Source organism: Alexandromys fortis, unplaced genomic scaffold, assembly GCF_014885135.2.
Source record: "Alexandromys fortis isolate MF-2015 unplaced genomic scaffold, M_Fortis_MF-2015_v1.1 scaffold_192, whole genome shotgun sequence".
Lineage (NCBI taxonomy): Eukaryota > Metazoa > Chordata > Mammalia > Rodentia > Cricetidae > Alexandromys > Alexandromys fortis.
This window is the reverse complement of record NW_026068071.1, coordinates 2,550,194-2,576,843: the sequence shown is the minus strand read 5'-3', so window position 1 is coordinate 2,576,843 and position 26,650 is coordinate 2,550,194. Positions and strand designations below refer to the sequence as shown.

Here is a 26,650-nt window from a genome sequence, read left to right as displayed (position 1 = left end):
AGTGACTCAAGATACTGACCAAGCAAGCAACATGGGTACTGAATGTGCTCCTGCTACCTGGAAGTCGGAAGTTCACACATTATATTATAACCTCAAAAGTGAAAAATAGCATTAAAAGTAAAAAGAGAAATAAAAAAGAACAGAAAGTTGGGTGGTTAGACAGGTGAGGATTGTCTGAGAGGAAGTGAGGGAAGAGAAATAAGATCAAAATACATTGTATAAAATGTTTATCAATGAAAAGATTTTTAAAAATGGGAATTTAAGAGAAAATTGTAAGATGTATCCATGGGAAATTGGAATTCTGCTCTAAATATTTATCAGTTAACTACTATATGGCAAATATTTGGCTAAGCAGAGCTTGGTCACAGATTTTGGAGATATTACACTCTGTGGAGGGCATGTGAGCAGAAATAGTAAATAAAATTTTCCCTAATAAAAAAACCACAACCATGGAAAACATCATGAAGATGGGTACAGATGTCTCTGTGAGTGGATGTTAGGGGAATGTGGTTCATGCTTGGATATCAGAAAAAGGTTCCTCCAAGAATTGAACAGTTTGATAGGAAGTAGGTGCAAAACTCAGAAAGGTTTTAGTCAATACAGTAGAATACATATAGACAAGTCCTCTTCAGTGGTGGAAGTGAGAGTTATGAAAGAGATGGAGGTTGTGTGTAGAGGTAGAAGCTAAGTAAAAGATACACTTAAAAAATAAAGTTCAAAAGACTTGGTAATGGATTGAACCCAGAGGACTGAAGATGGATGCTAAAAAGAAACCCCACACTAGCTTAGAATTGAGTACAATAAAAGGCTATTTATTGAGGGGTAGACTCACAGATCAAAGTCTTCTGCATGAAAGGGGAACAGGAACCGAACCCAGCAGCCAGGAGAGAGAGAGAGAGAGAGAGAGAGAGAGAGAGAGAGAGAGAGAGAGAGAGAGAGAGAGAGAGAGAGAGAGAGAGAGAGAGAACTTTACATAGGCATTTATAGTATAAGAGGCCACACCTAGTGGGATGGTATCTTAAAGGCTCCTGGCTGAAGGAGTTTCTGCAGCAGAGAAGAATGACATCAAATATTGACATATGGATTTTGGGTAAAAGGAGTTTTCAAGCAGAGATCATGAATGCAATTCTGGACATATCGAACTTGAGGTACCCTTTAGGTTTCTAAAAATGATTACTCCAAAGCAAGCCTATGTATATGGCAGAGATAGAGGAAAAATTAGACCTAGCGATTTGAACTTGTGTGAATAAGCAGTTTTAGTACACAGTGATGATTAGCAATGATATAGGGAGATTAAAAAGGAGTTAGCTAAGCATATCTCAAAAAGCTGTTGTATGTCAAGATGACAGGAGAATTCCTGAGGACATTTTGTTTTCCTAAGTATGGATGTCACTTCTCATATCAGTGAGCACTTTCTGGTGTAATGAAAGCCACTGAACTTGTGATGGCACTTTGGAAGGTGCAATTCTGGGTAAGGAATGAGCAATGGCAGGTATGAGCAGTCCTTTGGGAAGCTTGAGCAAGAAGAGGAGGTGAAGGAGGCCAATAGTTGGAGGGGAAATACCATTAGTTTAGGGGAAAATTATTATTAGTACTTGAAATGCATTCGTGAATTTGAACAGCTCTTAATGACTGTCATCAACATTGAGCTTTAAGAATAAATAGACTGTGCAAAAGAACCAATGTTTATTAAATCATTTTTTCTGTGCTATTTCTTAATTGGTAATTGGTTTTAGGCCATGACATATTTGCCTGCTAATTGCTATGCTTCCTATCTAATCATAATTTAATAATTCTCTTAGGAGGACATTACTGAAAGCGATCCAAAGAGAGAACTGCATTTATTTCCATGGACTGCCCATACTAAGTTAGGGCAACTTAAAGAAGGGATTTACTTTAAGTCCTAGACCCCATTTTTATCTAAATGTGTATTCCATGAGAAGGCTGGTATGTAAAAGAAAGGGAATTTACAAGTCCCAGATGTCTTTCCTTTTGTGCTACTTTTATTATCACAAGCAACTACCTACATAAATATATTACTCTTATTAAAACTAAAAGGAAAGGATGGGATGTGGGCTGCCTTGGTAATTGCTTGGCATGCTCTTCACATTAACATTTAAAGGAGATTAATTAGGGTGTTGTCTGTAATGCTTTAAAGGCTCAAGAGAAATGGACTTAAGCACTTGTCAAAAGGGAATATCTTTTACACACCTATCACTTGCGAGAAGTCTGATTTGAGTTGAGATTATGAAGGTTGTAAAGCTAATCATTAGAACTTTGTCACGCCCCACTCTAGTCTGTCAAATGAGGAATTTTCCAATATCCATTGAATAACTATATCTTAAGTAGCCCAAACCAGTTCTCCATGGGTTTCAGAGATGTGGTGGAATTTATTGCTGGAGAGAACTTTTAGAGCTCACTGATACATGAAAGGGACATGGCCCAGTCTTGAGTGAGTGAGAGGGTACAGAATGCCCAAGGGCTTTGGGTAGTCCATCATTCACTACAGCAGAGGACAGCAAACAATGGCTTGCAGGCAAAGCTTTATTGGCTCCCAGTCATATCCATTCATTGACATATTTTCTATGACCACACAGACTGGGAAGAGTCATGGCAGAGACTGTGCCATGCCAGCAAACCTTGGCATTCACCATCTGAACTTTAAAGTGACCAACTCGGGGCCTAGCACTGGCTGCAAATCCTGGATGAGCTTTAAAATGGTATTTTTGAAAAGTCCATGCTGCTGGGTGGGTTTTCCCATCCTTGCCACACCATCTTTTAGAGTAGGACCCTGAGATCAGCGTGTGTGCAATATTTTCATAAGTCAGACGAGTTATCCCTGAATAACATTTTGCTTTGATATTACTTAGCCTTAGAAACACAGTTTGGTTTGTAAAAACCTTTTTATATGGGCGATGAAGTTGGGGATTTCTGCAGAGAAGTGTCTCCTAAACTCTCATTCGTACCAGAATTTACTGTGGGGCTTTTTTGAATTCAAATTGCTAGATAACTTCTTCGGAGGTTCTGACTAGCAGGTCTGAAGAGAGACAGAGAGGGCCTTTTCAACAACTGTTTGGTGGCCCTGATACTGTAGCTCCATGCAACTCATTCTGCTTAACACTGACCTAGACTAAAAGGGCTTCCATGTCTAAGATGGAAAAGGCAGCTTCTGGGCTCCTGGCATGGTTATATACTAATAAACCACCCGGAAGGATGCCTGAAGACCACTGTTTCTCTGCTGCCCTCTTCTCTCTCACCCTCGTGATGCCTGACATCAAGCAATCTTTACTCTGGGTTTCCACTCCTTAAAAAGTTTGCTTTCATTGTCTTGTAAAATTCCCTGTAGGGGATTGTCAGTCTTGTAAAATATCTATATTTTGAATGGGGAATGGTAGATAGTGGATATGAAGATTTTAGGCAACAAAACAAAATGAATTGCATAGTATAAAATATTGGAAGAAACAAGCAGAAGTCAAGGAAGTGTTTGTGCAGGTCATGACTGTGAAAATGTAAAGCGGCAAAAAGCAACAAAGCCAGGCAAAGAGCTATTCTGGTGCCACAAAAAGGATTTTATTTTGAACCAGGAAGCAACAGAAAACAAGAAGAGATTCAGGATTGAGGGGCTTGGCAGTTGACTCAAATACCAGAATTGAATTTGTGCTGGTACAAGGAGGCATAGAGAAAACCTTCTCATTTCTACACTAAGCTCATTGGATCACAGCACTTTATTTCCATAATTCGCATTCACAGAGTCTGGGATTGCTTTAGAACTCAGATTTTCTCTAAGTATTTTGTAAATAATTTTGATGATGAAGGTGCCACTCCTGTGACAGTATTGACCGCTGTGCCTTTTTGTTTGTCCCTGGAAGAAAGGCAAACCTTCAGGAGTAGCTAAATTAGGACACAGCTGACATCTTGAGTCAGATACCATTTTTTTTCTGGTGAGGAGCTTCACTGTGCACTGTAGGATGTTTAATGCCATCCCTGACTTCTACCCACCAGATGCCAGGTCTCCAGCTTGTGACTACCAAAATTGACTCCCGATATGGCCAAATGTCTTCTCGGGTAGCAAAATCAAGACCTGGATGAGAAGTACTTGCTAGTGTCATTGTCTCTGCATGCCATTGATGTTTTACCAGGAGAGAGCAGATGTCAGCTTTCCAACACCAGATGCACTGAACAGGCAGGCACATGTCTCTGCAGCCATTTGTATGTGCTCCTGGAGCTGAGATAGAAATCCATCTTGAGTCGGAGGGCACTGGCTCATTCCTCAGGAAGTTCAAGGTCCATTTATCAGTACCATAATAAAAAGTCCGCCTGTGTTCAGGTTGCTTTCCCCCCCCCCCAAAGAAACCATTATCTCTACAGTCACTTTCTGAAGACACTTTCTTTTAAAGCTAGAGAGAAAATCTTCACCCTGCACCTACCCTCATCGAATCTACTATTTAGATTCGGACTTCAACAATCCGAATCAAAGGCAAGTTCCAACAAGCAGTTTCCAATGCTGGATCCATGCTCTCTTTATCCAAGGAAAAGCAGTACCATATTTTGGAGTCCTGTTCCAAGGATGGGCTACATAACACGGAGGGTCAAGAGAAAGGTGAATATGCTGGTCTTGTGTTCAAGAAGCACTAAGAGTTTCATCACAGTGAAGAGAGAACATGATACTAAGCTTAAGCCCTTCTGCACTCAGGGCACTTGGCAACTGAGTCATTCACATACACATGGTGCCAAGCCTTTACAACCTTCGTTGGCATCTCATCAGTTTCATTGTACTAATTTGATTAGCACTGCCATCTCTTGTGCCCCTCTATGGAAATGCTTCCTGTGAGTGGCGCCAGTCTGTTTAAAGGAAATGCAGAGTTATACTGCAGCAAATGTTTACATCATGTATTTGTAGACTTAAAAAAATTCCACACAAAATCTTTTCTACATCATTACAGCAATTAAACACTGTGGCCTTTCACCATATACATATTTTCCTGTAAATATGACAACCTGGAAATAGTAACTGCTACATCCACGATGTTTTTAAGTTAGCCAAGAGTAAGACTTCCACAACAAAATTATAACAGAATTTGTCTTGTTCTTACAAAAATAGTCAAAACACACCCTAAACAGCTTGCGGTAAAAATCTGAGCAGTAACATCTTTATACTGAAAAACATATTCATGGAAATAGTGTCCTTCTAGGAAATGCTTTATGTTAACATCATAAGGCAAACTGTAGCATTTATTGTAACCTGGAGACCATGAGTTTTTAAAAACTCAGAAATCGAGTTTTAGACCCTTTTGTTTAGAACCTGCAAGTGTACAAAGTGCATTAAAATATCTTTATCCAGTTACCCAAAATGTACATAAAAATGACTGAGACAACTTTTCAGTTTATTCAGGGAAGGCAAAGACAAATTTTTGTACTGTCAAAAGTCCTAAAAGGTTCCTAGAGAAAAATGAAGATTTTTTCCACTGAGATGTCCATTTTTAAGATGTGAAATTGTCTTAAGCTGCTATCAAAATATCCATCTGGGTATAAATAATATAGTAAATATATAAAATATATCCATTAAGAAAAAGGACAGCATCTGCCAGGGAAGAGACAAAAAGACACAGAAGCTTTGTCTTCCATGAAGCCCAGATTGGCAAGTACATCAATTGTGACCACATGATGCTTAAACGGAGAGTGTAGCGAGTGATTTCGGGAAATGGTCGATTTGATTAAAAAACAAACCCAATTCTTCAATCTACCAGTCTTTCAGTCAATGGCTGGCTCACGTGGTAGCCCAGATAAATATTTTAGCAATTAAATCATTTAAACCATTTAGCAAGTGAACCCATGCCAATGTCCTATGCCAAAGACCACCTGAGGAAGTCTTAATCCAGGGATCATAGCACTGTATCTGATCAGCGTGAAAAGACTTTTATCGGAAATTTTATTAGCAGTTCCTATTAACCAATTCCCCTGCTGGAACAGTAAATTTGAAATTTTGTCTTCCAACTCTATGATAAACTATACTAGGATATAAGGGAATGTCTACATCTTTCAAAGTGTGCTTCCTAAATAGTGTCACTTTAGAGGCATGTATGCTGGTGGTGAGTGTTTTCTGTAGTGTGTCATATCATTTTTCATATATACTGTTTTTGGTGACTTACATTTGGACATGGTAGTGTTCAAGGCCATGTGCTGATGTCCTAGAGAACAAAATCAATTGAAAACGGGATTGGAATTTGTAATGGAACACGTTAATTTCCATGGACCCAGAAAGAAAATGAAAGCTTGATTTTTGGCAGGGCAAAATAGGGCACCTATTAAATGTAGCCAAAGAATTTCACAGGCCTAATATAACTACTAAGAGGAAAGGAAAAACAGTTTTATACCATGGAACAGAATTCCTCTTTTGATAAAATCCAAATCAGCGTGAATTCTTGACTTATCTGTAAGATTCAAAATGACAAGGTTCAATTGTAATCTCATTCATGATGCTAGCCCAAAAGTGTCAGCCCTGGAGAAATGGGTGAAAACATGACTAAAGGGTTAAGAAAACTTTTTCTTCTCCAGATCATCCCATCAGTCACAACTAAACTTGAGGTCCAAAGTTAATTCTCTCCTTCTCCCTTATTCCCCCTACTGTTTGATCCAATACAAGTTTCTGACATCACAGTTAAGATATCTCAAGTTCAGCCAGAGAAAGGAAGCCTTTTTACTTCCTTACTAGATTCTAAATGACTTTTGCTTTTTAAATAGCTGCATACTCTGTTATTCTAAGTGACAGGACCTAACACGATCTCAGTACGAAATAGAATGTGAGAAAGTGAATAAACACACAAGTCTACAGAAGGGTTTTTGCAAGCCCATACACTGATGAAATGAAACCGGTAAAGGGCTGGTAAACTTATGGGCCTCTTAATGCACAAAACCAAGTGATTCCTACGAGCTGCAATCCAGATTATGTTCCTTTTATAAATAATCTATAGATTTTCCTCTAAATACAAAAAAAATCAAAGAAATTATTAAAGCCTGCACTTAATACAAAACACAATAAAAGAAGCGAAATCTCTCATTTTGAGCCCTATCTGAGCTGGTTTCTGGACAAACTGGGGAGAATTAATCACACTCTCGAAGCCTTAGTTTCTCAATCCTCTAAACAGCCTCTACCTTTGTTATTCCTCAGAGCTGCTCTGGGACTGGATGCTCAAGGTAGCTGTTCTGTACAGTCCAAATGGTCTGGGATGGGAAGACCTGTTATAATCGTCAAACACTTGTTCCACACAGTAAAGGTGGGGCACACCGGCTGCGAAAGCGCCACATCAAAGGTATAGAGGTGGATGGAGTTCAAAGCATCATAAAAAGCGATAGAACCATTATCATAGTCCAGTAGGATGCCTACGCGCCGGAGGTGGGGGGCCGGCTCAATGGGGATTTCCTTGCTGTTATGCCTAACCACCCAATTGTTGTTGCAGCGGCAGAGAGCCCAGGAAGCAGAGTTCTTCCCAATCCATTCATGTTTGGGGGCCGATTTGTATGCAAGGCCAATGGCATACCTGCAGAGACAAAACAGCAGTGAGAAAAAAAAAATAAACCACACAGCATGCGAGTAAAATTTGTTTTGTGTACCATAGGGCTATTAAAGTGTGATTATTTGTTGTTCCTGATCTCTCCCTAGAAGAGTATTTAAATCTAAATACTTTTCACGGTCCTTACCAAACACAAAGAGGTGGAAGGCAGCCACTATGTTGGCCTACAATCCTTTTTTCAGCATAAGTGTTGCAAGAGCATCCTGACTTTCCTCTATACTGCTTTGTTTCTTTTTTTGTGCATGCCTGCGCATTAAATTCTCTGGACCAGTGGCTGATCAACTCAGACCTTTCTGTAATTGAAATGTTCTGCTCTGTTCACTACAGTCATCGTAAACCCCATAGAGCTACTGGGCATTCGAACTGTGGCTGTGAGCCTATGACATCAACCTTAAATTTACAGACGAACTATGATTTGGGGTGCCTGGATTTAAGTTTTGGGGTTTTTTACCTTATTAAAGGCAATGTAGAGTTGCAAAATTATCCTCTGCTTTTGTGATATACAATGTCGTCCTTTTGTAAGACATTGGGCATCATGAGGGGAAACTGATACTATACACTGTACCGAAGACAATAAAGGATGTGAGATAATCAAGATGTTATTACAAGTAGGGCTTTGTGTTAAAGAAGTTAGTCTGACTGTAGATTCATGTAAGTAGTCAGAGAACATTCAAGGTAGGCCAGGTTGAGCTATGATGTTCAGGAAGGTTAGTGTCATAAATACATTTATTGTTCATTCCCTCCCATGGGGTTATCAGCATAACCTCAGCATTTGTATGGAAGAGCCTCTTTCTTCCTTCCTTCCTTCCTTCCTTCCTTCCTTCCTTCCTTCCTTCCTTCCTTCCTTCCTTCCTTCCTTCCTATCTATCTACCTATCTACCTATCATCTGTCTGTCTATTCAGTTTGAAAAATAGTTTCGCACTGTGGCTCACATTAGCCTCAAACTCTCACAACCTTCTGCTTTCAGCCTTCTGAGTGATAGGACTTGAGGTATTAGCCCTGCTTGTAATGGATTTTTATTTTCATTAAGTGTATTGTAACAACTGCACATGTGGAGGGAAATGGGAAGGTGAGAGGAGTGGGAAGGGAGGGAGGGTAAACTGAGACTAGTATGTAAAAAAGAGAAGAATACAAGCTAATCTTCCAGAGGATTTGAGTCTGGCTCACAGCTACAACCACCTGCAACTCTAGCTCTAAGGGATCCAACACCTTCTTCTGACACACACACACACACACACACACACACACACACACACACACACCCCTAAACATAAATCTTATGGATTCAATGTGACAAAAAGGAAAAAAAAAGAGAGAAGTAATGTAAAAACTGTGTGGGAAGGGATAGGAGGGTTCATAAGGTTGTAAGGGAAGGCGTTGAGGAAATATATTGTATGAAAAATACATTGTTTGAAATTCTAAAGGAATTTAAAAAATATTTTAAATTCTACTGAGCAGATAGTTATTCCATTACTCTAAATATCCTTTCTTATTACTCAAAAATAAAAATTCTAAAGAATTTTCCTATAATATTCAAAGCTTCTTATTCTCTTTTTAAGTAACTGAGACATGCCCTTTAATACTTAAAACATTTCACAGTTATTATCATAAGCCAAACATATCACTATTAATCAAGAGTGAAAAACCCTGAGTTCAAGTTTTGATATGTTAGAGCAGAAACAAGTGTAATCGGATATTGACATCTAATACCTGACTATAAGCAGAAAGAGAAACTTCACTGGTCTTTGTTTAAAATAACATTTTTAAAAAGAAAAATCAGATGTTAGATCTAAAATACAATAGATTTAAGAGAGGTGTGTTTGAAAACATGCTACAACTCAAGAAGATATATTGGCAATCCATTAAATTAGTGAGCCAGCCCTGCTGTGATCAACACAGCAACTTCGTGTCCTTCCTGTCAATCTCTGTGCACAGACAGTTCTGGGTTGTGCTACCCAGAAGGCCCATTTTTGTGTGAGTCTGGATCATATTATGCAATTGCAATATCCTTGCACAGGATCCTGAAGTTGGAAGAGGATCAGGGACACTGTTTCCCAATGGTAGGCAGCGGGTATGAGGTGTGATGAAGCTTTAGAAGACTTCAGGATGCACCTGCTTTAGCAGAGGACACCAGGTCCTTGTGACTTCATGCACTGGAGTCAGGCATAAGTTTTCCACCCCCATTTATCTTTGTAGATCCTTGACTGACTTCTGTTTATTTGCTAAGAGCAAGCTAATACATTTTTGGAATATTCGCCTCCTCTCTCCCTCCCTCCCTCCCTCCCTCCCTCCCTCCCTCCCTCCTTCCCTCCCTCCCTCCTTCCCTTCCTCCCTCCCCCCCTCTGTATGTGCTCCCATGCCCATGCATACACATGCAAGGCCAGAGTTTAATACTGGGTGTTGTCTTCTATTGCTTCTCTCATTAAATCCAGACCTAACTAATTTGGTTAAGCTGTTTAGCCAATCAGCTCTGGGGAATCCTCCTGTCTGTGTTCACCCACCTCCAAACTAGAGTTACAGGCATGTGCAACTAATACCTGGCTTCTACGTGGATACTTGGGATCATAATTCAGGCCCTTATGCTTGCATACCAGGCACTTTAGCAACTAAACCATCTCTCTAACCCCATGATGTGCATTTTTCAATTTAAAATATCTCCCTTGAAGCTGTACTCTATGACTCAGCAGACACTATTTTAATTTTTCAGATTACATGGAACTTAAATTTGCATCGCCAAATAACAATGGCTGTATTGTTTCTTTCTTGATGCTGCAGACCATTTTTAAATTAAAGAATGCTAATGTTGACTTCCCATTTTAACCTCCATTTAACCCTTTGACGTAGCTTCACCGGGGGGGCTGACTTCATTTAGAAAAGCAGAAAGTTAAAATTAGAAGAAAAGTACAGAAATCTAATGCTGCCCTCTCAAATTCCTGTCTAGTAATATTGGTATGAGCCCATTATTACTACCTTACTTAACACTGTTTCATTAATACCAAGTGCATGTTAGCAGCAATCGAAAGCAAGAAAATAAATCAAGTGTACAGTCCATTAGGCAAGGGAAAGTATCATTATATTATCATTAATCTGTGAAACTATGTACATAATTTCATTGAACTTGAAAGGTGCAGGCAGAATATAATGTTCCATTAAGTGATGCAGTGAGACATAAAGCAATTACAAATACAAAAAAAGTGCATCACAGAGCAATGTTAACATGTTCCATTATATGAATCATAATGTACATGTTAATTTAAAATCAAGCATATATTTCATAAAAATATGTGTGTATGTCACTAACTGTTGTATGTCACAGGCTTAATTGTAGGGGGCAATGCTCCCTTGCTCTTTCCATCTAGGAAATGCAAATCTATTTTCTACATGTGATTTTTTTAAATTGACACAATCAGGTTTGCATGTAAAGACCCAATGTGTGGCAACTAATTGTACAATTTATTTTTCCCACACGAGTTAGTTTTGACATCTGGAACATGTTTTAAAGGTAATACTGATCTGTGTTTATGTAGCTAAAGTGGTCTGATGCAATTTTCCATACTATTCATCAGTGGCAATGAGATCATAATGATCAGGTATCATTTATCACAAGTAATTAATGGGGTTATAATCATTTAAACACTAGATTCTGAAATACCAGATTAATAAAGGACACCAATTAACTAGAAATGTTTGCTTCTCCGCACATGAATTCTTTTTCCCTTTGTGCTTTTAACTTGCTCAACATAGCTAAAAATTTCAAGTGCCAATTGATTCAGAGAACGCAAGCCTGGTACTTCAGGTTCCATATAAAAAGCTAACTATGACAATGATGCTATACTCACGACATTCCAGCAACATGACTATATAAGCAAGACCTGAACAATTTCAACAATAGTATACATTATAGTATAGATGGGGGAAATGTGAAGTCCCACCCATAAATGAAAACCTATAAGCAATTAACTTCTGAGAGGGAGAATCAGTCTTCCCTATGGATGAGCCCTCTGATTGGTTATCTAATACTAAGTGGTCAGACCTAGAAACATACATGCAGCAAGATAGAACAGACTCAGCAGGGTGTGTGTGTGTGTATGTGTGTGTAACCACAATGGTTTAAAATGGTTAAATAAGAGGAAGCATCATGAATTTGGGAGGAGTAGGTAGACAGAGTAGAAGAGGGAAGGAGGAGAGTGAAGGAGAAACGAAGTAAGTGTGTTTTAATAAAATTTTTAAAACGTGAGAAAGAGAAAAATGCTAGGTGCCTATGATCCCAGAACTAGAGGAATGGAGACAAAAGGATCTTTGGTCACCAGCCAATCTAGCAGAATCCTTAAACTCCAGGTTCAGTGAGAGACCTTGTCTCAAAAAAATAATGTGGGCTGCAGTTGAGGAAGCAGCTGGCCTCCATATGTACACACACACACAAAGGAACACACATAAATTTCAAGTGCCAATGAATCCCACAGCCTTGGAAGAAGTAGGACTTCTTCCCCATCATCTGACAGAATGTTAGAACATGAAAATGGTCATACAGCCACTTTGGAAATCAGTATGGTGATTTCTTAGAAAACTAGGAAACAACCTACCTCAAGACCAAGCAATACCACTTTTGCGTATATGCCCAAAAGAGGCTCAATCATGCCACAAGGACATGTGCTCAACTATGTTCATAGCAGCATTATTTGTAATAGTCATGACCTATAAACAACCTACATGCCCCTCAACTGATGAATGGATAAGGAAAATGTGGCATATTTACACAATGGAGTACTACATAGTGGTAAAAAATAATGACATTGTGAAATTTGCGGGGAAATGGATGAATCTAGAAAAAAGGTATTGAGTGAGGTAACCCAGACCCAGAAAGACAAATATCATATGTACTCACTCATCAGTAGCTTTTAGACATAAAGCAAAGAAAAAACCAGGCTACAGTTCACAACCCCAGAGAACCTAGACAACAAAAAGGACCCTAAGAATGACATACAAGGATCAACATAGGAAGATGTCAAGATCTCCTGAGGGGGAAAAAAAAAGATCTCCTGAGTAAATTGGGAGTGTAGGTGTAGGGGTCACGGGAGAGGGCAAAGGGGAGGGGGAGGAAGGGAGGGGAGTGGAGAAGGATGCATAGCTCAATAAAACCAATAAAAATTTTAAAAAATAAAAATAAGTTACACTGTGGAAAAGAAGAAAATAAAGAAAATAGTCTAGGCAAAGAGAATCAGGAGGATAATATGAGATGAAAAACTACCAGCTAGGTTAATACAGATACCATTATTAAGAGAGTGGAGATAGCCACTTGAGCAAGGTTCCTTAGATTTGGGTTGACTTGTACTCAGCTATGTGCAATTTGTGTACATTGTATTATTTGCAAGGATTTATAAGAAAATGACTTGTTTTAGAAGTGCCTTATCATTCTTGGATTAAAACAAACACTGTTGGTGTCCTCATGAATTTCAGGTTTTGTACTTTTGAATATTGATTTTAAGTTTTATTTTTGTTTTAATTTTTTATTACTTGGAAGTCTCATATATTTATGCAATGAATTTTGGTCATTTTTACTGCTCTCATCCTGCCCTCTCCCCCTTGAATCCTTCTCCACAACTTCCCTTCTTTCATGTCAGCTATCACTCACTAAGTATGTTTGTTCATGTGTTAAAGCATAATTATAACTTTTCAAAGCTATATCGCCCTTCAGTGAGTAAGGCATACTATGGCGGTTAGAGCAGAGATCAACAAACTTCAACCCGGGGGTCAACTCTGGCTCCTGGCCTATTCTCACAAATGAAGTTCTATTAGCACCCAGTCCTACCCATTTGTACATGCATTGTCTGTGGCTGCTTTCCCACTATGACAGCCCCAGGCTGAGTACTTGGGACAAAAAAAATTCCTGACCTGTAAAATCAAGATATTAACTTTCTTGTCCTTTATTTATGGGCTCCTAGTTAAAAGTTAGACCCCTGACTACAGAGTTTGTAACTACCAACTGTGAATTTTATGACTTTGGGGCCATGCCTTAGTCATGTCATTTGTAAAATGAGAATAACATCACTCCTCTTTTTCTTTTGGCCTTGAACTCACTATATTTTTATCTCTTTCTATACATACACACACATGAAGATGACTTTGAACTCTAGTTCTTCCTGCCTCTGCATCATGAATACTGGGGTTATAGGCCTGTACTACTATGCTAGATTTCTGCATTGCTGGAATAGAGACATAAAATTGACCTAGACCCAACCTGTAGATTAAAGTATAAATCCAGTTGGGATTAATCCTTATCAGCTAACCTACAAATATATGTGTCTAATAGCATTAGTAAATGGTTGCTTTGAAGATACACTGATTTGGGGGATGTTTGCTATGTAGCATTATTGCAGGGGTAGGTTTTACTCTTCAGAATGGATGCTGATTATAAACGTATAACCTTGATAAAGTACAAAGCAGCTTATTGATATCCTTGACAAATAACAGAATAGTTTGTGCTTTTTACTGTTGGAGGAAAATAGATTCTGCCTACCATGTGCTTCCACTTATGACCACTTCCCAGTAATGTCGGCCACTATCAATGAACACGTTTCCAGCCACTCCGTAACTTCCTTGGCTGGTGAAGCGTTCAGGCGTATGACTCTTTTTGGATGATGACTCATCTCGTTCCACTGTCAGGTTATCATGGGATACCTTCAGTTTCCGATGAGCAGATTTGGGATCCAGCTTAAACGGCTGACCTAGAAACAAGTTCACAAAAGAAAAAGAAGTGAAAGAGTACTGCTTATTGGAATGTAACAAATGGTATAGCTTCACAGTCAGATTTAAAAGTCTGAATCAAGGGATGAAGAGATAGCATAGTGGTTAAGAGCACTAACTGCTCATCCAGAGGGCCTGGGTTTGGCAGTTCACTCCTATCTATAACTCTAGTTCCAGCGGATCTGATGCCCTTTTCTGATTTCACTGGGCATAAGGCATGCACAAGGTTTGCAGACACACATACAGGCAAAAGACCCATACACATGAAATACAGACGAAGAGGCAAAGCCTAGAATAAGCCATTTTTCCTTGAGCTATACTTCCTACCGCAAAAGTGTATCTTATACTCTAATAGCAATTTAATATTTATAAACAGTTTTAAAAGGTATTTATTTATTTATACTTTTCATGATGTTCAAAAAATTATGCAGGAATTTTTTGTTCTAGGAAGAGCAGTGCTGAGCAAGAGCGTGGCTGTGCTTCCTTGAGTTTCTAGTTAGTTTCTAGCGAGGAGTCCAGTGTTGCTCTGTAACTGTTCAGAAAGGAATAGTCAAGGATCAACCTTGGATAGGATAGGGGGATTGTGGTACAAGTGCGTCTGGCTGAAGAACATCCTGGAAAGGAGGAGAAAAATGAAGACCTTATTTTCAAGGACTTCCATATATAATCAGGCCTGAATTACACCCATGCTAAATAGACTCCAGAATAAAGAACAAATAAATCAAGATTTCAAGTCGGAATGTAGAGTGTTTCTAAACACTCAAACACATCGTTCTGAGCTTGGTAAAAGGAAAAGTATCACTCTTTAGGGACTATATTTTTAAAATTTTTTTTCAGCAAGGGTAAATTATAGTAATGCTTAAGTTTTCTATTTCTGGATTTATTAATACATATAATAGATACAATTCTTTTTCATTATTCACATTTGTGTTTTGAAAAGTTTAACATTAAAATTCCTGGCACAGCCATCTATGGGAATTTTGATGTAACTGTTACTTCTCTGTCACTTCAATATTAGGACTGAGTATAGCCAATTGGCTATTGACACATAACAAACAGAACATTTTCAAACAGGAAACATTACAATTTGGTAGTGATAACACACTGTCCAACTTCCCAACCACTCTTGCAGTTAGAAAAGTCTTCTGCTCAGTATGCAAGTCCCATGGAGTCATAGGAAAAAAGCCTGGTAAATATGACTGTAAGCAATGCATGCTTGGGCTGGAGACCTCATGGAGAACTGTGTTCACTTAAATATGGGTGGCTCTGCTTGGATTTAAACATAACACCAGAACCTCAAAAATTTTTGCCTTTAGGTCAGTGATGAGCACACTTTTTCTGCAGAGGGTAAGAAAATAAATATTTTCAGTTATGTAGGCCATGTGGTTTCTTTTATGACTTTGTCTTTGTAGTGAGGAAGTAGTCACAAATTGATAAATGAATGGGTATGGGTATATGTAAATAAACCTTTATTTATAAATGTAGGTATTCAGATTTGGCCCTTGAACTACAGCTTACTGATCCTTGTTTTATATTTCTGTAGATATCAAAGGGAAGCCAGTGGACATGCCAATGTGGACTGGAAATTTCCCACAAATTTCGAATCATTTCCCACAAATGTCGAAGAGAGACAGAGGCAAATTGATGATTGCTGAGAAAGGGAGAATCAGACTTCTCTAAGGGCAAGCCCTCTGATAGGTTAGCCAATCCAAAGAGGTCAGCCTTAAACACATGTGAGTAATACTAAATGATCTCAGCATATGGCATTTATAAACATACATATATATGCACACACACACATATATACATATGTGTTTGTGTAAGACTTACAATTAAAGAATAGGAAGCTAAGAATTTGAGAAAAGGTGGGAAGGATAGGAAAGGAATTAGAAGGAGAAGAGGGAGAGGAAGAATAATGTAAATACAGTACTCATATCTGAAATTCTCAAAAGAATTTTTTTGCTCGTTTGTATCTTATTGAGACCGTCAATGTTTTATGGATGTTTGAACATAAGTCTTATACAGTCTTAAATTTAATTCTAATGTATAATTTTTGTGTTATGATAAACTTAAACTTCTAATTTTTGGGGCTTATCCTTGGATATAAAATTGATATCTGTATACTAAAAATAAATTAAATACAAAGGATAAAAGAATATAAATCTGACTTAAAAGAAAAAAAAAGCCCTCAAGGACCGAGAAGGTAGCTCTCAGAGGCTATCAGACCTACTGGATTATCCCTATAGTTTACATTTTAAAGTTTAAACTTGGCTTGGCTTGTACAAATATAAAAGTCTCTATGGATGTTCATGCCAGCAACTGTTAGGGATAAGTCATGGAATAAGCTCAGAAGAGAACAAAGATGCTCTCTCTTAAAATATTCCAATTTTTACAGGTGAACGACAAATGTGAGTAAAAACCATTTGACACTAATGGACAGAGGAGGGAAAAAATTCTATCTTGGAGCTCACCATTTATGTAGGCCTGAGTGCTGTTTGGCCTAATGCCAGTGAGGAATAGCAGCAGAATGTTCAGAAAGAAGGGACTTGCAATGGATAACTGCCTGCAGTGTCCTGCTTGCCTTAGCCCCCTTTCTCAGACACTCTCACACATAGCAGGGGCCCACCAGCTTCAGTGGGAGCCAAGCTTTGTGTTCTCATTGAGCCAATTCTGTCTGGGCCACAGAGGTCTTTCAAAAAACAAACCACTGCCCATTTTTACCAACTTTCAGGCTTTGGCTTCGATGAAGACAAATTAGCTTGAGAAGGAAGTTAATGATTGTGTTACTAAAGAACTTAATTCATCAGACCATTTGTAGAGGACATGACCTTATCCTGGCTACTATTCTTTTGCTTGGACAACTCTCATAATAATCTCTGGACACATTCCCCAGCTGTCAATCTTCCTTCATTTTAATCCCTTCACCACATCACAGTGTAACAAATCATGTTTTTTAGATCCTCATCCAACCCCTACCATATAAACCTGTCAACCTATCTCCCATCAAACACTGCTCTCAAAAAACCAACTGCTTCATGACCCATAATGGGTTTACCATTTGGTTTTATTTGTTTTTGTTTTGTGATGCTGGGGATGGGAATCATGGGTCCACACATTGTAGTCAATCTGTCACTAAGTGCTGCGGCCAGCGCAGCCTAGATAGCCAAGATTGGTGGGGAGGTGCCGGGATTGAGACACAGAGGCTCCTTTTCAGGTGGAAGAACTGCAATTTTTATCTTGCCCAGCAACTTTTTATACCTCTACTCCTTCTGTGGAGACCCACCAGCCAGAAAGAACACAAACATCCTTGTCAATTACAGACCACAAGGAAGTTCGGCTGTCTGTCAGGGGGAGTGAGGGCATCTGGATCACAACAATTGAGTAATATCCCAAGCCGTATCTGAGAGGGTCTCACTAAATTGCTCAGGCTGGTCTTGAACTTGTACTGTAGACTAAGCTGGCCTTGAATTTAGGTTCTTCCTGTAAGTAGGATTACAGGCCGATGAGAACAGGCTTAGCTAGTTTATATTTTTTAAAACTGGTATGTGTGTGTGTCGGTGGGTGGTATGTTTGTGTGGTGTGGTGTGGTGTTACTGGGCTTTGTCCCACAACAAAGGCTAAACTGGTCTGGAATTTGGGATCCTGTTTCACTGTCCTGAGTGCTGGGATTATAGGTATGCACCAGTGTGCCTAGTTTTACAATACGGGTTTTGTCTCTAGCTTCATTGTTCAGCTAACCTGTCCACTTATGTCTTATTTTTACTATGCTGATTCCTTTTCTATTGCGTAGATATAATCATTTCTGTGGGCCTTTGTACATGTTATTCCTTTGTCATGGGATATTCTCTCTTCTTCACATCCCTTAATCTTTCCTTACCCTGAAAAGCTACCATGGTGATGTTCTTTGGAATGTTCTACACTTTCATGAGTTGCTGCCATTACAGACTTCAGAAATGCAATGATAACTAAGGCTTAGTGTTCAGTCTTCTCAAGCAGTCTACAGTCTCCTTGAGAGAAGACCATATGTAGGAGCTAAATGTTGTCACAGTGTCCTCAGCCTGGTGCACAGCATCAAAAATTTGCTAGGAGCTCCACCAGTTTTTGAGAGGTCAAATGCATGCTCGAGTGCAATTACAAGCTGTTGCCCTAAGTATGTATAAGTTAATTTTCATGTGCTCCGTGACTGTTAACAAAGCATGGCGTAATATTATTCTTATATTCTCAAAGTTGTTTCAAATTTATCAACGTATAAATGAGGCTAAATTTTCCTATTTTAAAAATGAAGAACCAAAATCTTCCCTTAAAAATGGGGAGAATGTGAAGAACCACCAAATGTGAGACAAATTCTTAGACTGGATCCTATTAAAGGAACTGTAAAATCTGCATAAAGCCTAGGACTTAGGCAACAGAAATGTACTAATGTTAACTTCTTAGGTTGTGACAAATGAGTCAGGTTCATGTAAGACGCTGACTCTAGGGCAAGCTGAGTACAGGGTATACAGGCCTCTCTGTAATAGCTACGGGTTTTCTGGGAATCTACAATCACCACGAAATAAAATGGTTTTGTCTAAAAAAATATAAAAAGACAAGTCTCACGGCCACATGGAAAACATGTGGCAGAACTTCAGCTTTCTCGTGCTTAATCCAGAGTTGTTCTTCTCCCCTTCACTTGTCCTAAGATCAAATCATGTGCTACCATGCTCTGGGAGACAAGGATATGGTTAAATGAGAGTTCCTCTTGAGAACTCATTAATTGTTTCTGTTGACTGGCACCCCCACAACATGGCACCATATTGACATAGCATAATATTTCTAGATCAAAAAGATGTAAAGAAAGAAAAGAGGTTAAAACAAAACACATGTAGACAGAGACAGTGACAGTAACAGTAAGATGACTGAACCACGAGACACAAGGACAGGCTGCACCATTCATTGTGTTGAGTGCTATCCTCTATGCCACAGATGTTTAATATGCCTGTCTTCCACTCATTTGATGCCAGCAGCATCCTCCTCAGTTGTAATAATGCAGGAGAAATGTCTCCAGACAGTATTCAATGCTACATGGACTGGGGTTGTGGGAGGAAAGATAAAACTGCCCATGATTGAGAATCACAGACCCAGACAGATGCTTCAAATAAAACAGAATTTCTGAAGAAAAAGTTATGAACCTGTTTTCTACTATGGAAAACAATCCTATCTAACATATACAGCATGTGTTCTGCATCAGGCCTTATAGGCACCTGTTCAATTTCTCACAAGAACTTCTTCAGTACTGTTTTCTCAAGAAATGAGAGCAACTATATGCAAAGAAACTAATGGCCACATGGCCTAGAAGGCACAGAATCAACTTTGACACCCAGAGGGAGCTGCTGGGAACGTCAGCACTTCACACTGGCTCTTTCCTTGCTTTTTCTGAGCCTGTGGGTGATGCCCAAGACAGAAGAGGAAAAAGAGAAGCAAGGAGCAGGAGTGTTAGCCACGAGATGAGCAAATGTGAGATGACAGCTCAGCTGAGTTCACAGCACTTACTGTTCGTCTTCAACTTCCCAGGCTCACTGCTGCGACTGCCTGCCTGGTTGATGGCCTTGACCATGAAGATATACTTGGTGCCACTTTGTAGGCCATGCACAGTGTAGTGGTTCTGCTTGATGTTGGGCACAATCATCCAGCTATCAGCCGAGTTACACAGACCTGCAAAAGCCAACCAGACAGGTGCTATCACAGACAATGTTGGCAGAATTTTAGGCTATTTAAGCTGTAAATATTGAAACATGGAGAACTTCTTTTCTTTTTGTATGGGATAACCGAAAAAATTGGGCTCAACATGCTATCTATATCAAAAGCTCACTTTGAATTACATGTGTCCTTTGAGCATTTCCCCTGGGACAAATCACTGAAGATTCTTATATTGCAAACTCTGGTCTGTATGAACGGTGCAATGAAGGTGCTTTTGTCTGGGATCTTATGCACTGAACATGCACATGGTGTGTTATTGAGAGCAGTGAGGCAGAAACAAAATTAACCAGGGATTGACCCCCCCCCCCATCTTACCCTCTCCTGAATGACACTGGTCATTCAAGCTTGGTTCTCATGAACTGGGAAACTCACAGATGGGTAGCTGATGATGTACTAAGAGCTGACTTCATCAACACTGACATATTGACTGCATTTTGCCTCTGATACTTCTCTTGGCCATATCCAAGCCAAAGTGACTTTGCAGCTACTCTCTCTCTAAAAAGGAGGAATATACTGCTTGGCCATGTGGCTTTAAGTTTGGTCATATGACTTGTTAACTTGAGCACAAATGACAATGTGCTTGTCGCAGGAGTAAGTTTGAAGTTTTCCATCCGTTCCCTGCATCTCTGCCATTGCTATGGGGGAAACATTTGGGGAAGAGTCTGCTTATTTCAACAAATGAGACAAGCAGAGAAGCTACTCTGACTAGTTTTATGTCAACTTGATACAAGCTAGAAGCAGTTGAGAAGAGGGAACATTAACTGAGAAAATTCCTCACTAATTGTTCTGTGGAGATTGAAGTGGGAGAGGTTTGTTCACTGTGGATGGTGACATCCTGGGACTTGTGGTCGTGGGTGCTACAAGAAAGCAGTATGAGCAAGCCAGTAGAGTGGTACTCCTTTGTGACTTCTGCATCAGCTCCTGCCTCCTCCTGGTTCCTGCCCTGCTTGAGTTGCTGACCTGACTTCCCTTGGCGAACAGTAATATAGATGCTTAAGTGAAATTAGGTCCTTTCCTCTCCAAGGTACTTTTTGTCATAGTGATTCATCACAACATTAGTCCCTCTAAGACAACAGCCTTCTCATTAGGTCAATGCAGCAGCAAACCCAGCACAGGTCAGCCAACTCTATCCAACTTCTAGTGGAAGAGATTTAAAAGCAAGCGATTTAAAAGGTGCTCTGTAATCCTATTCGTGGGGATTCAGAGAAACCTGGGGCAACAGCAGCACTTAGGGGCAACTGGGGGCTCAGTGTGGACCTTGGGAAAGATCATAGGATTTTTCACCAGCTTTATCACTGGTCCAGAGTGAAGTAGGGCTGCTCTTCTGGTTTCATTCTGCAGGATATGGGTTGAGAAACAAGCTGAGGATTTATGAGGCTTGGAAGAACATGTAGGAAAAAGGAAGTCCATTTTGTTTCGCAGCTGACTGATGCTAGAAACTTCTTTTTGGTATCAGGCCCAACTTTCCTCTCTCCATCCATCAATCTCCACTCCAATAGAACCTTTTCCCATTTCCCTGGTGACTAGGCTGTCATGAAGTTTCCTTTCTCAGTACTAGTCCCTGGGAGAATGCCAGACCCTTCCACTTCCTGAGGTACTACTCCAAATTTACCCCCCTTTTTCCTTTTTGGTTCATTCGCAAGTCAAAGGGTTAGTTCCTTTGATCTCGAGGCAACTTATACCTCATCCAACTCTGAAGACTCCCCAAGAGCCTAATGAGACCTAAGAGAAGCAATTAACAAATATACATCTACACCAACCCACAAATATTTGCATAGCACTGCGGGGTAGTCGTGAGCTCCCTGGAATCTGTCTTTGAATTATATATACCAAATGCTTTCTCCAACTTGTGACTTAAAAATTACACCTGCAATTATAAAAGATGAGAAGAACTTTTCAAAACTCTGTTTTGGTATATGTTCATCTGTGTGTGTGTGTGTGTGTGTGTGTGTGTGTAGTGCACTTATGAGTGCATGTGCATGTGCAGGCCAGAGGTTGATACCTGGTGCCTTTCTTGATTGTTCTCTACTTTATTTTTAGATCCAGGATCGGAGAGAACCTGGAACTCACAAGTTCTGGCTAGTTTGGCTAGTCAGCTTGTTCCTGGGATGCCCTGTCTGAGTCCTAAATGCTGAGATTATAGGTGGCTTCAATTCCTTTTGGCTTTCTGTCTGTCCTACATGCTGGGATTGCAGATGACTGCAATGCCTTTTAGCTTTCTTTGTGGGTTCTGGAGAGCCAAGCCTTGGTCCTTATGCTTGAACAGTAAGCGCTTTATCTCTCCAGCCTCACGTGCTCTGGATCTTGTGTGAATACTTTTTTTTTCGGGTACTCCCAAGAGTCATTTGGCCTCATGAGTTTTCTGTCACTTCTTATAATTTCTACCTGTGAAAACTTTTAAATCACAGGACCTTGAGACTTGGAAAAAGTAAGCATAAAGCAAGAAGACAACTTCATACTCATAGAGGAATTTGAGTGTGTGAAACAGCATTAAGTACTGAGGAGAATAATTCAGGACAGCATTTCCTCAATTTGTCTGTAAGTCTGCACCTTGTGTTTTCTTCCCAAGTCTCCCTTGGGTAAGAAGAAAACCTCTCAAGTCCCAATTGGCCATCTCTTACCACGAAACAAAGCTTCCAGTACTGGGACTGGGTTATATCCTATTGAGTTGTGGGCCAAAGGGATCCCATGGAAATCCCCAAACAACCTAGGTAGTTGCTAAAAGAATATGTTGCTCTCATCAAATGGACAGGAGGTCCCATTGCAAAAGACCACATCTATGCAACTCATTGAACATGGAGAGGGTGAGCTGCTGCCCACATAGAACCTTCACCATCATATTATGGTGTCTTTGGTATGGGAAAGTACTCTGCAGGCTACCAAAAGAGAAATGTAAACACCAATACAGCCACAAAGCCTTTGATCTACAATGCTATTTTTTTTTTCTGCAAAATGTGCTAGTGCAATAGTGGCACAAAGCTTGTGGGACTAGCCAGCCAATGTCTGATTTGATGTAAGGTCCACTCCACTCCACAAGATAGAACCCATACCCGATTCTGGTCGGGTCACCAAGAAACCAGAGAGCAGGTAGCCCAGAGACCACAGGTCAGTGCCTTATTCAGCCATCATTAGAAACTTCCTTCTGTAGCAGATGAGAACAAATACAAAGACACAACCAGATACTATGCGAAGAGAGAGACCTTGGAACACATAGCTAAATGGGGTGTCTCCATCAAATTCCTCCCCTCAGGGATAGCTCAGGGAACCTCAGGGAAGAGGAGGCAAAAGGAATGTAAGAACCAGAGAGGATGGAGGACACCAGGAGAACAAGGTCCTCTAAATCAGCATGGACAAATCTCATATGAACTCACAGAGACTGAAGCAACAAGCACAGGACTGACTGACATGGATTTGCACCAGGTCCTCTAGCTTTCAGCCTAGTATTTTTTTTTTTCAGTTTTTCTAATAACCCTACCACTGCTTCTTCTCCCTCCTCTTCTCCAAGTTCTTTCCCCTTTACCCTTTGCACCCTTCTTTGATTTAGTATTTTTTTTATTGATTTTTATTGAGCTCTACATTTTTCTCTGCTCCCCTCCCTGCTTCTCTCCTTTCCCCTTCAGCCCTCCCCAAGGTCCTCTGCTCCCAAATTACTCAGGAGATCTTGTCTTTTTCTACTTTCTACTTCCCATGTAGATTAGATCTATGTATGTCTCTCTTAGGGTCCTCATTGTTGTCTAAGTTCTCTGGGAGTGTGCTTTTTAGGCTGGTTTTCTTTCTTTGCTTTATGTTTAAAAACCACTTATGAGTGAGTACATGTGATAATTGTCTTTCTGTGTCTGGGTTACCTCACTCAAAATGATGTTTTCTAGCTCCATCCATTTTCCTGCAAAATTCAAGATGTCATTATTTTTCTGCTGTGTAGTACTCCATTGTGCAAATGTACCACATTTTCCTTATCCATTCTTCGGTTGAGGGGCATTTAGGTTGTTTCCAGGTTCTGGCTATGACAAACAATGCTGCTATGAACATAATTGAGTACATGTCCTTGTGGCACGATTGAGCATCCTTTGGATATATACCCAAAAGTGGTATTACTGGTTCTTGAGGAAGGTTGTGTCCTAATTTTCTGAGAAATCACCACACTGACATCCAAAGGGGTTGTACCAGCTTGCATTCCCCCCAGCAATGCAGAAGTGTTCCCTTTTCCCCACAACCTCTCCAGCATAAGTTGTCATCAGTGCTTTTGATCTTGGCCATCCTTACAGGTGTAAGATGGAATCTCAGAGTTGTTTTGATTTGCATTTCTCTGATGACTAAGGATGTTAAACATTTTCTTAAGTGATTTAGTATTTTTATGGGGTCTTGAGTATAAGAAGAAGTGGGTCTCTAATTCTTGTTTTGCTCTTAGGACCCTTTTATTTTCTCTTGGGCTGCCTTGTTCAATTTCAGTGTGATGGTTTTTGTTCTGTGGTTGTTATCTCTTAGAAGCCTGTTCTTTTCTAATGAGAGACAGAAAGGGAGTAAATCTGGATGGGAGGAGCGGTAGTGAGGAACTGGGAGGAGAGTAGACGAAAGGGAAACAGTAATCAAGATATATTATAGGAGGAAGAAAACTATTTTTAATATAAGAGGGGGGAAAGAAGAAAATGTCTCTAAAGGCTATGGTGACAGGAGGCTTTCCCTTCTCTATATTCTCTTTGATCCTTTCTCACTATAACATTTTATTTTATTTTATTTAGAAAACAACTAAAACAAACCCTGTATTTCTGGAGCCTGCTGCAGCCAAATATTAGATTTTGATCCAACCAAAGTACGGTCCTTTTAAACTGTGCGATCCAATCCCCAAGAGGTCTATAATTTACTTGTTGAGGACATCAATATTATTAAAATAAGAACAAATCAAAATTATCTTTTCTATCTTAGAATAATCAGCTCATATCCTTAGGTCTCTGTCAACAGCAGTCAGACATATATGCAAAACAATAACAGCACTCAGCAGATTCAGATGAGTATCCTATCGATTTCACTGCATTTGTACTGTTCATATTTAAGTGCACATGTTATGATGAAATGACTACTGTGGTCAAAGAGGGAAAAGGTAAAAATGCTTTCAATAAACTTTCTAGTCGTTGTAGATACCTGAAGCTTGATGTCGTGTGGTGGAAGATGCTTACAGCACTGTCATAGAGCAGATGTTTGAAATTAGTTCAAACTGCAACTTGGCTTCCAATCACAAACTTAACAAAGATTTAATGTATCAAAACCTCCTCACAAAAAGCCAAGATGTGAAACTGACTATCCTGATTATTTCGAAGTCACTAATTTTTTCTTTGAGTGTAATAAAATTCTTTGAAATTTCTTTGAATATAGGTGTAGTTTTACAGTGAGCAAGCTATCTTCATAAACATTAACTAGTTTTTTGCTTCCCTTTTTATTACTAATATTGCCAGAATAATGATTGAGAATTTATCGCAAATGCCAAGAAAACAATAGTGACATTTTTTGAGGGGACATTTATGTGGGGGTGCCATGGATTACACCTCAAATATATTGGTAGTGTAGGTCTTTTCCAGCCAGTACCATCTCATTTCTTGCACATGGGTCTATGCTACCTCGACACTACACTGTTTATGAAACATCCACACGATTATCCCAACTGAAACTTCACTTTTTTTTTCCCCAGACTTGTCTGGGTGTTTTGATATTCATAGACTGACTCAGGTAAAATATTAAAACAACAAATGAAACTAGAAGACCATTGCTCATAATGAAGCGCAATTGAGCCTTTTGACTTTGTACAGTAGATTTCATTGACAATGAGTCAAAAGCATTTCTCTCCTACTGTAGCATATTAAATGATTTTAATTACATTGGGGATTTGAGATCCCTGAATGAAAACAGTCATTTTGCTGCAAAACATGGTGCAGTGTGAACATTGTTTGCAGAGGCTGTCTATGGATTTCTAACAACCTTTCTCTCTTCTAACAGTTTGGGCAGAAGTGAGCCATTTTTCATTCTTCCTTGTAAAAATAATATATTCTTAATAACTTTCATGAAATGACTGAAATGCATACATATCACTATTTCACATGATGTCCTCAAGAAATGTGACTTCTGATTATTTTGTAAATAATAGGAAGAACTTGCTGGCAAAAAGCCCCAATTTGAGATTTTAAAAGAACATATGAAAAGTAGTTTCAGTAAACATTGAAAATTAAATATGTATCTATGTGTTAATAAAAAGTTAGTAACATATGCAGTCATAATTCTGTCAATACAATGAAAAAAGCAGTAACATCAACTTTGCATTTGGATGTGTATTTTTATGAGAAATTTAATGAGATTAAACAACGTTCAAAGATATTATCTAATTCCCCCTTATTAAATCCAGTTGAAAGTAATTAACTATGGTTTATTACAACAAGTGATGGAACCATGACCTAGAAACAATCAAAGATTGCCTAGTGGCACAAGGAGTTCTGGGCAGTTTTTGAAAATGTTTTCCAATTTTTAGTAGCATTTTACCAGTAGATGTTCTCAATGAAAGCTATTCCATCAAAGGATAGGACGGATGGACAAAGAGCATTCAAGGAGAGCC

The 26,650-nt window shown here is 39.3% G+C and overlaps 1 protein-coding gene across 8 annotated transcripts in view; it reads right to left on the bottom strand.

The window, feature by feature from the left end:
* Positions 1-3,451: 3,451 nt before the first annotated feature.
* Mid1 (midline 1) overlaps positions 3,452-26,650 on the bottom strand; it is a 341,636-nt gene continuing 318,437 nt past the window's right edge. For 5 of the 8 annotated variants that reach the window (XM_050121020.1, XM_050121015.1, XM_050121018.1 and 2 more), the window contains exons 8-10: positions 19,846-20,007; positions 14,090-14,297; positions 3,452-7,538 (exon numbers count right to left, since the gene is read on the bottom strand). In XM_050121020.1, coding sequence (XP_049976977.1) covers positions 7,190-7,538; positions 14,090-14,297; positions 19,846-20,007 — 719 coding nt within the window. In that variant the 3' untranslated portion in view covers positions 3,452-7,189. The remainder of the gene's footprint in view (positions 7,539-14,089; positions 14,298-19,845; positions 20,008-26,650) is intronic. The other 3 variants (XR_007588532.1, XM_050121019.1, XR_007588531.1) reach the window with 3 other exon arrangements.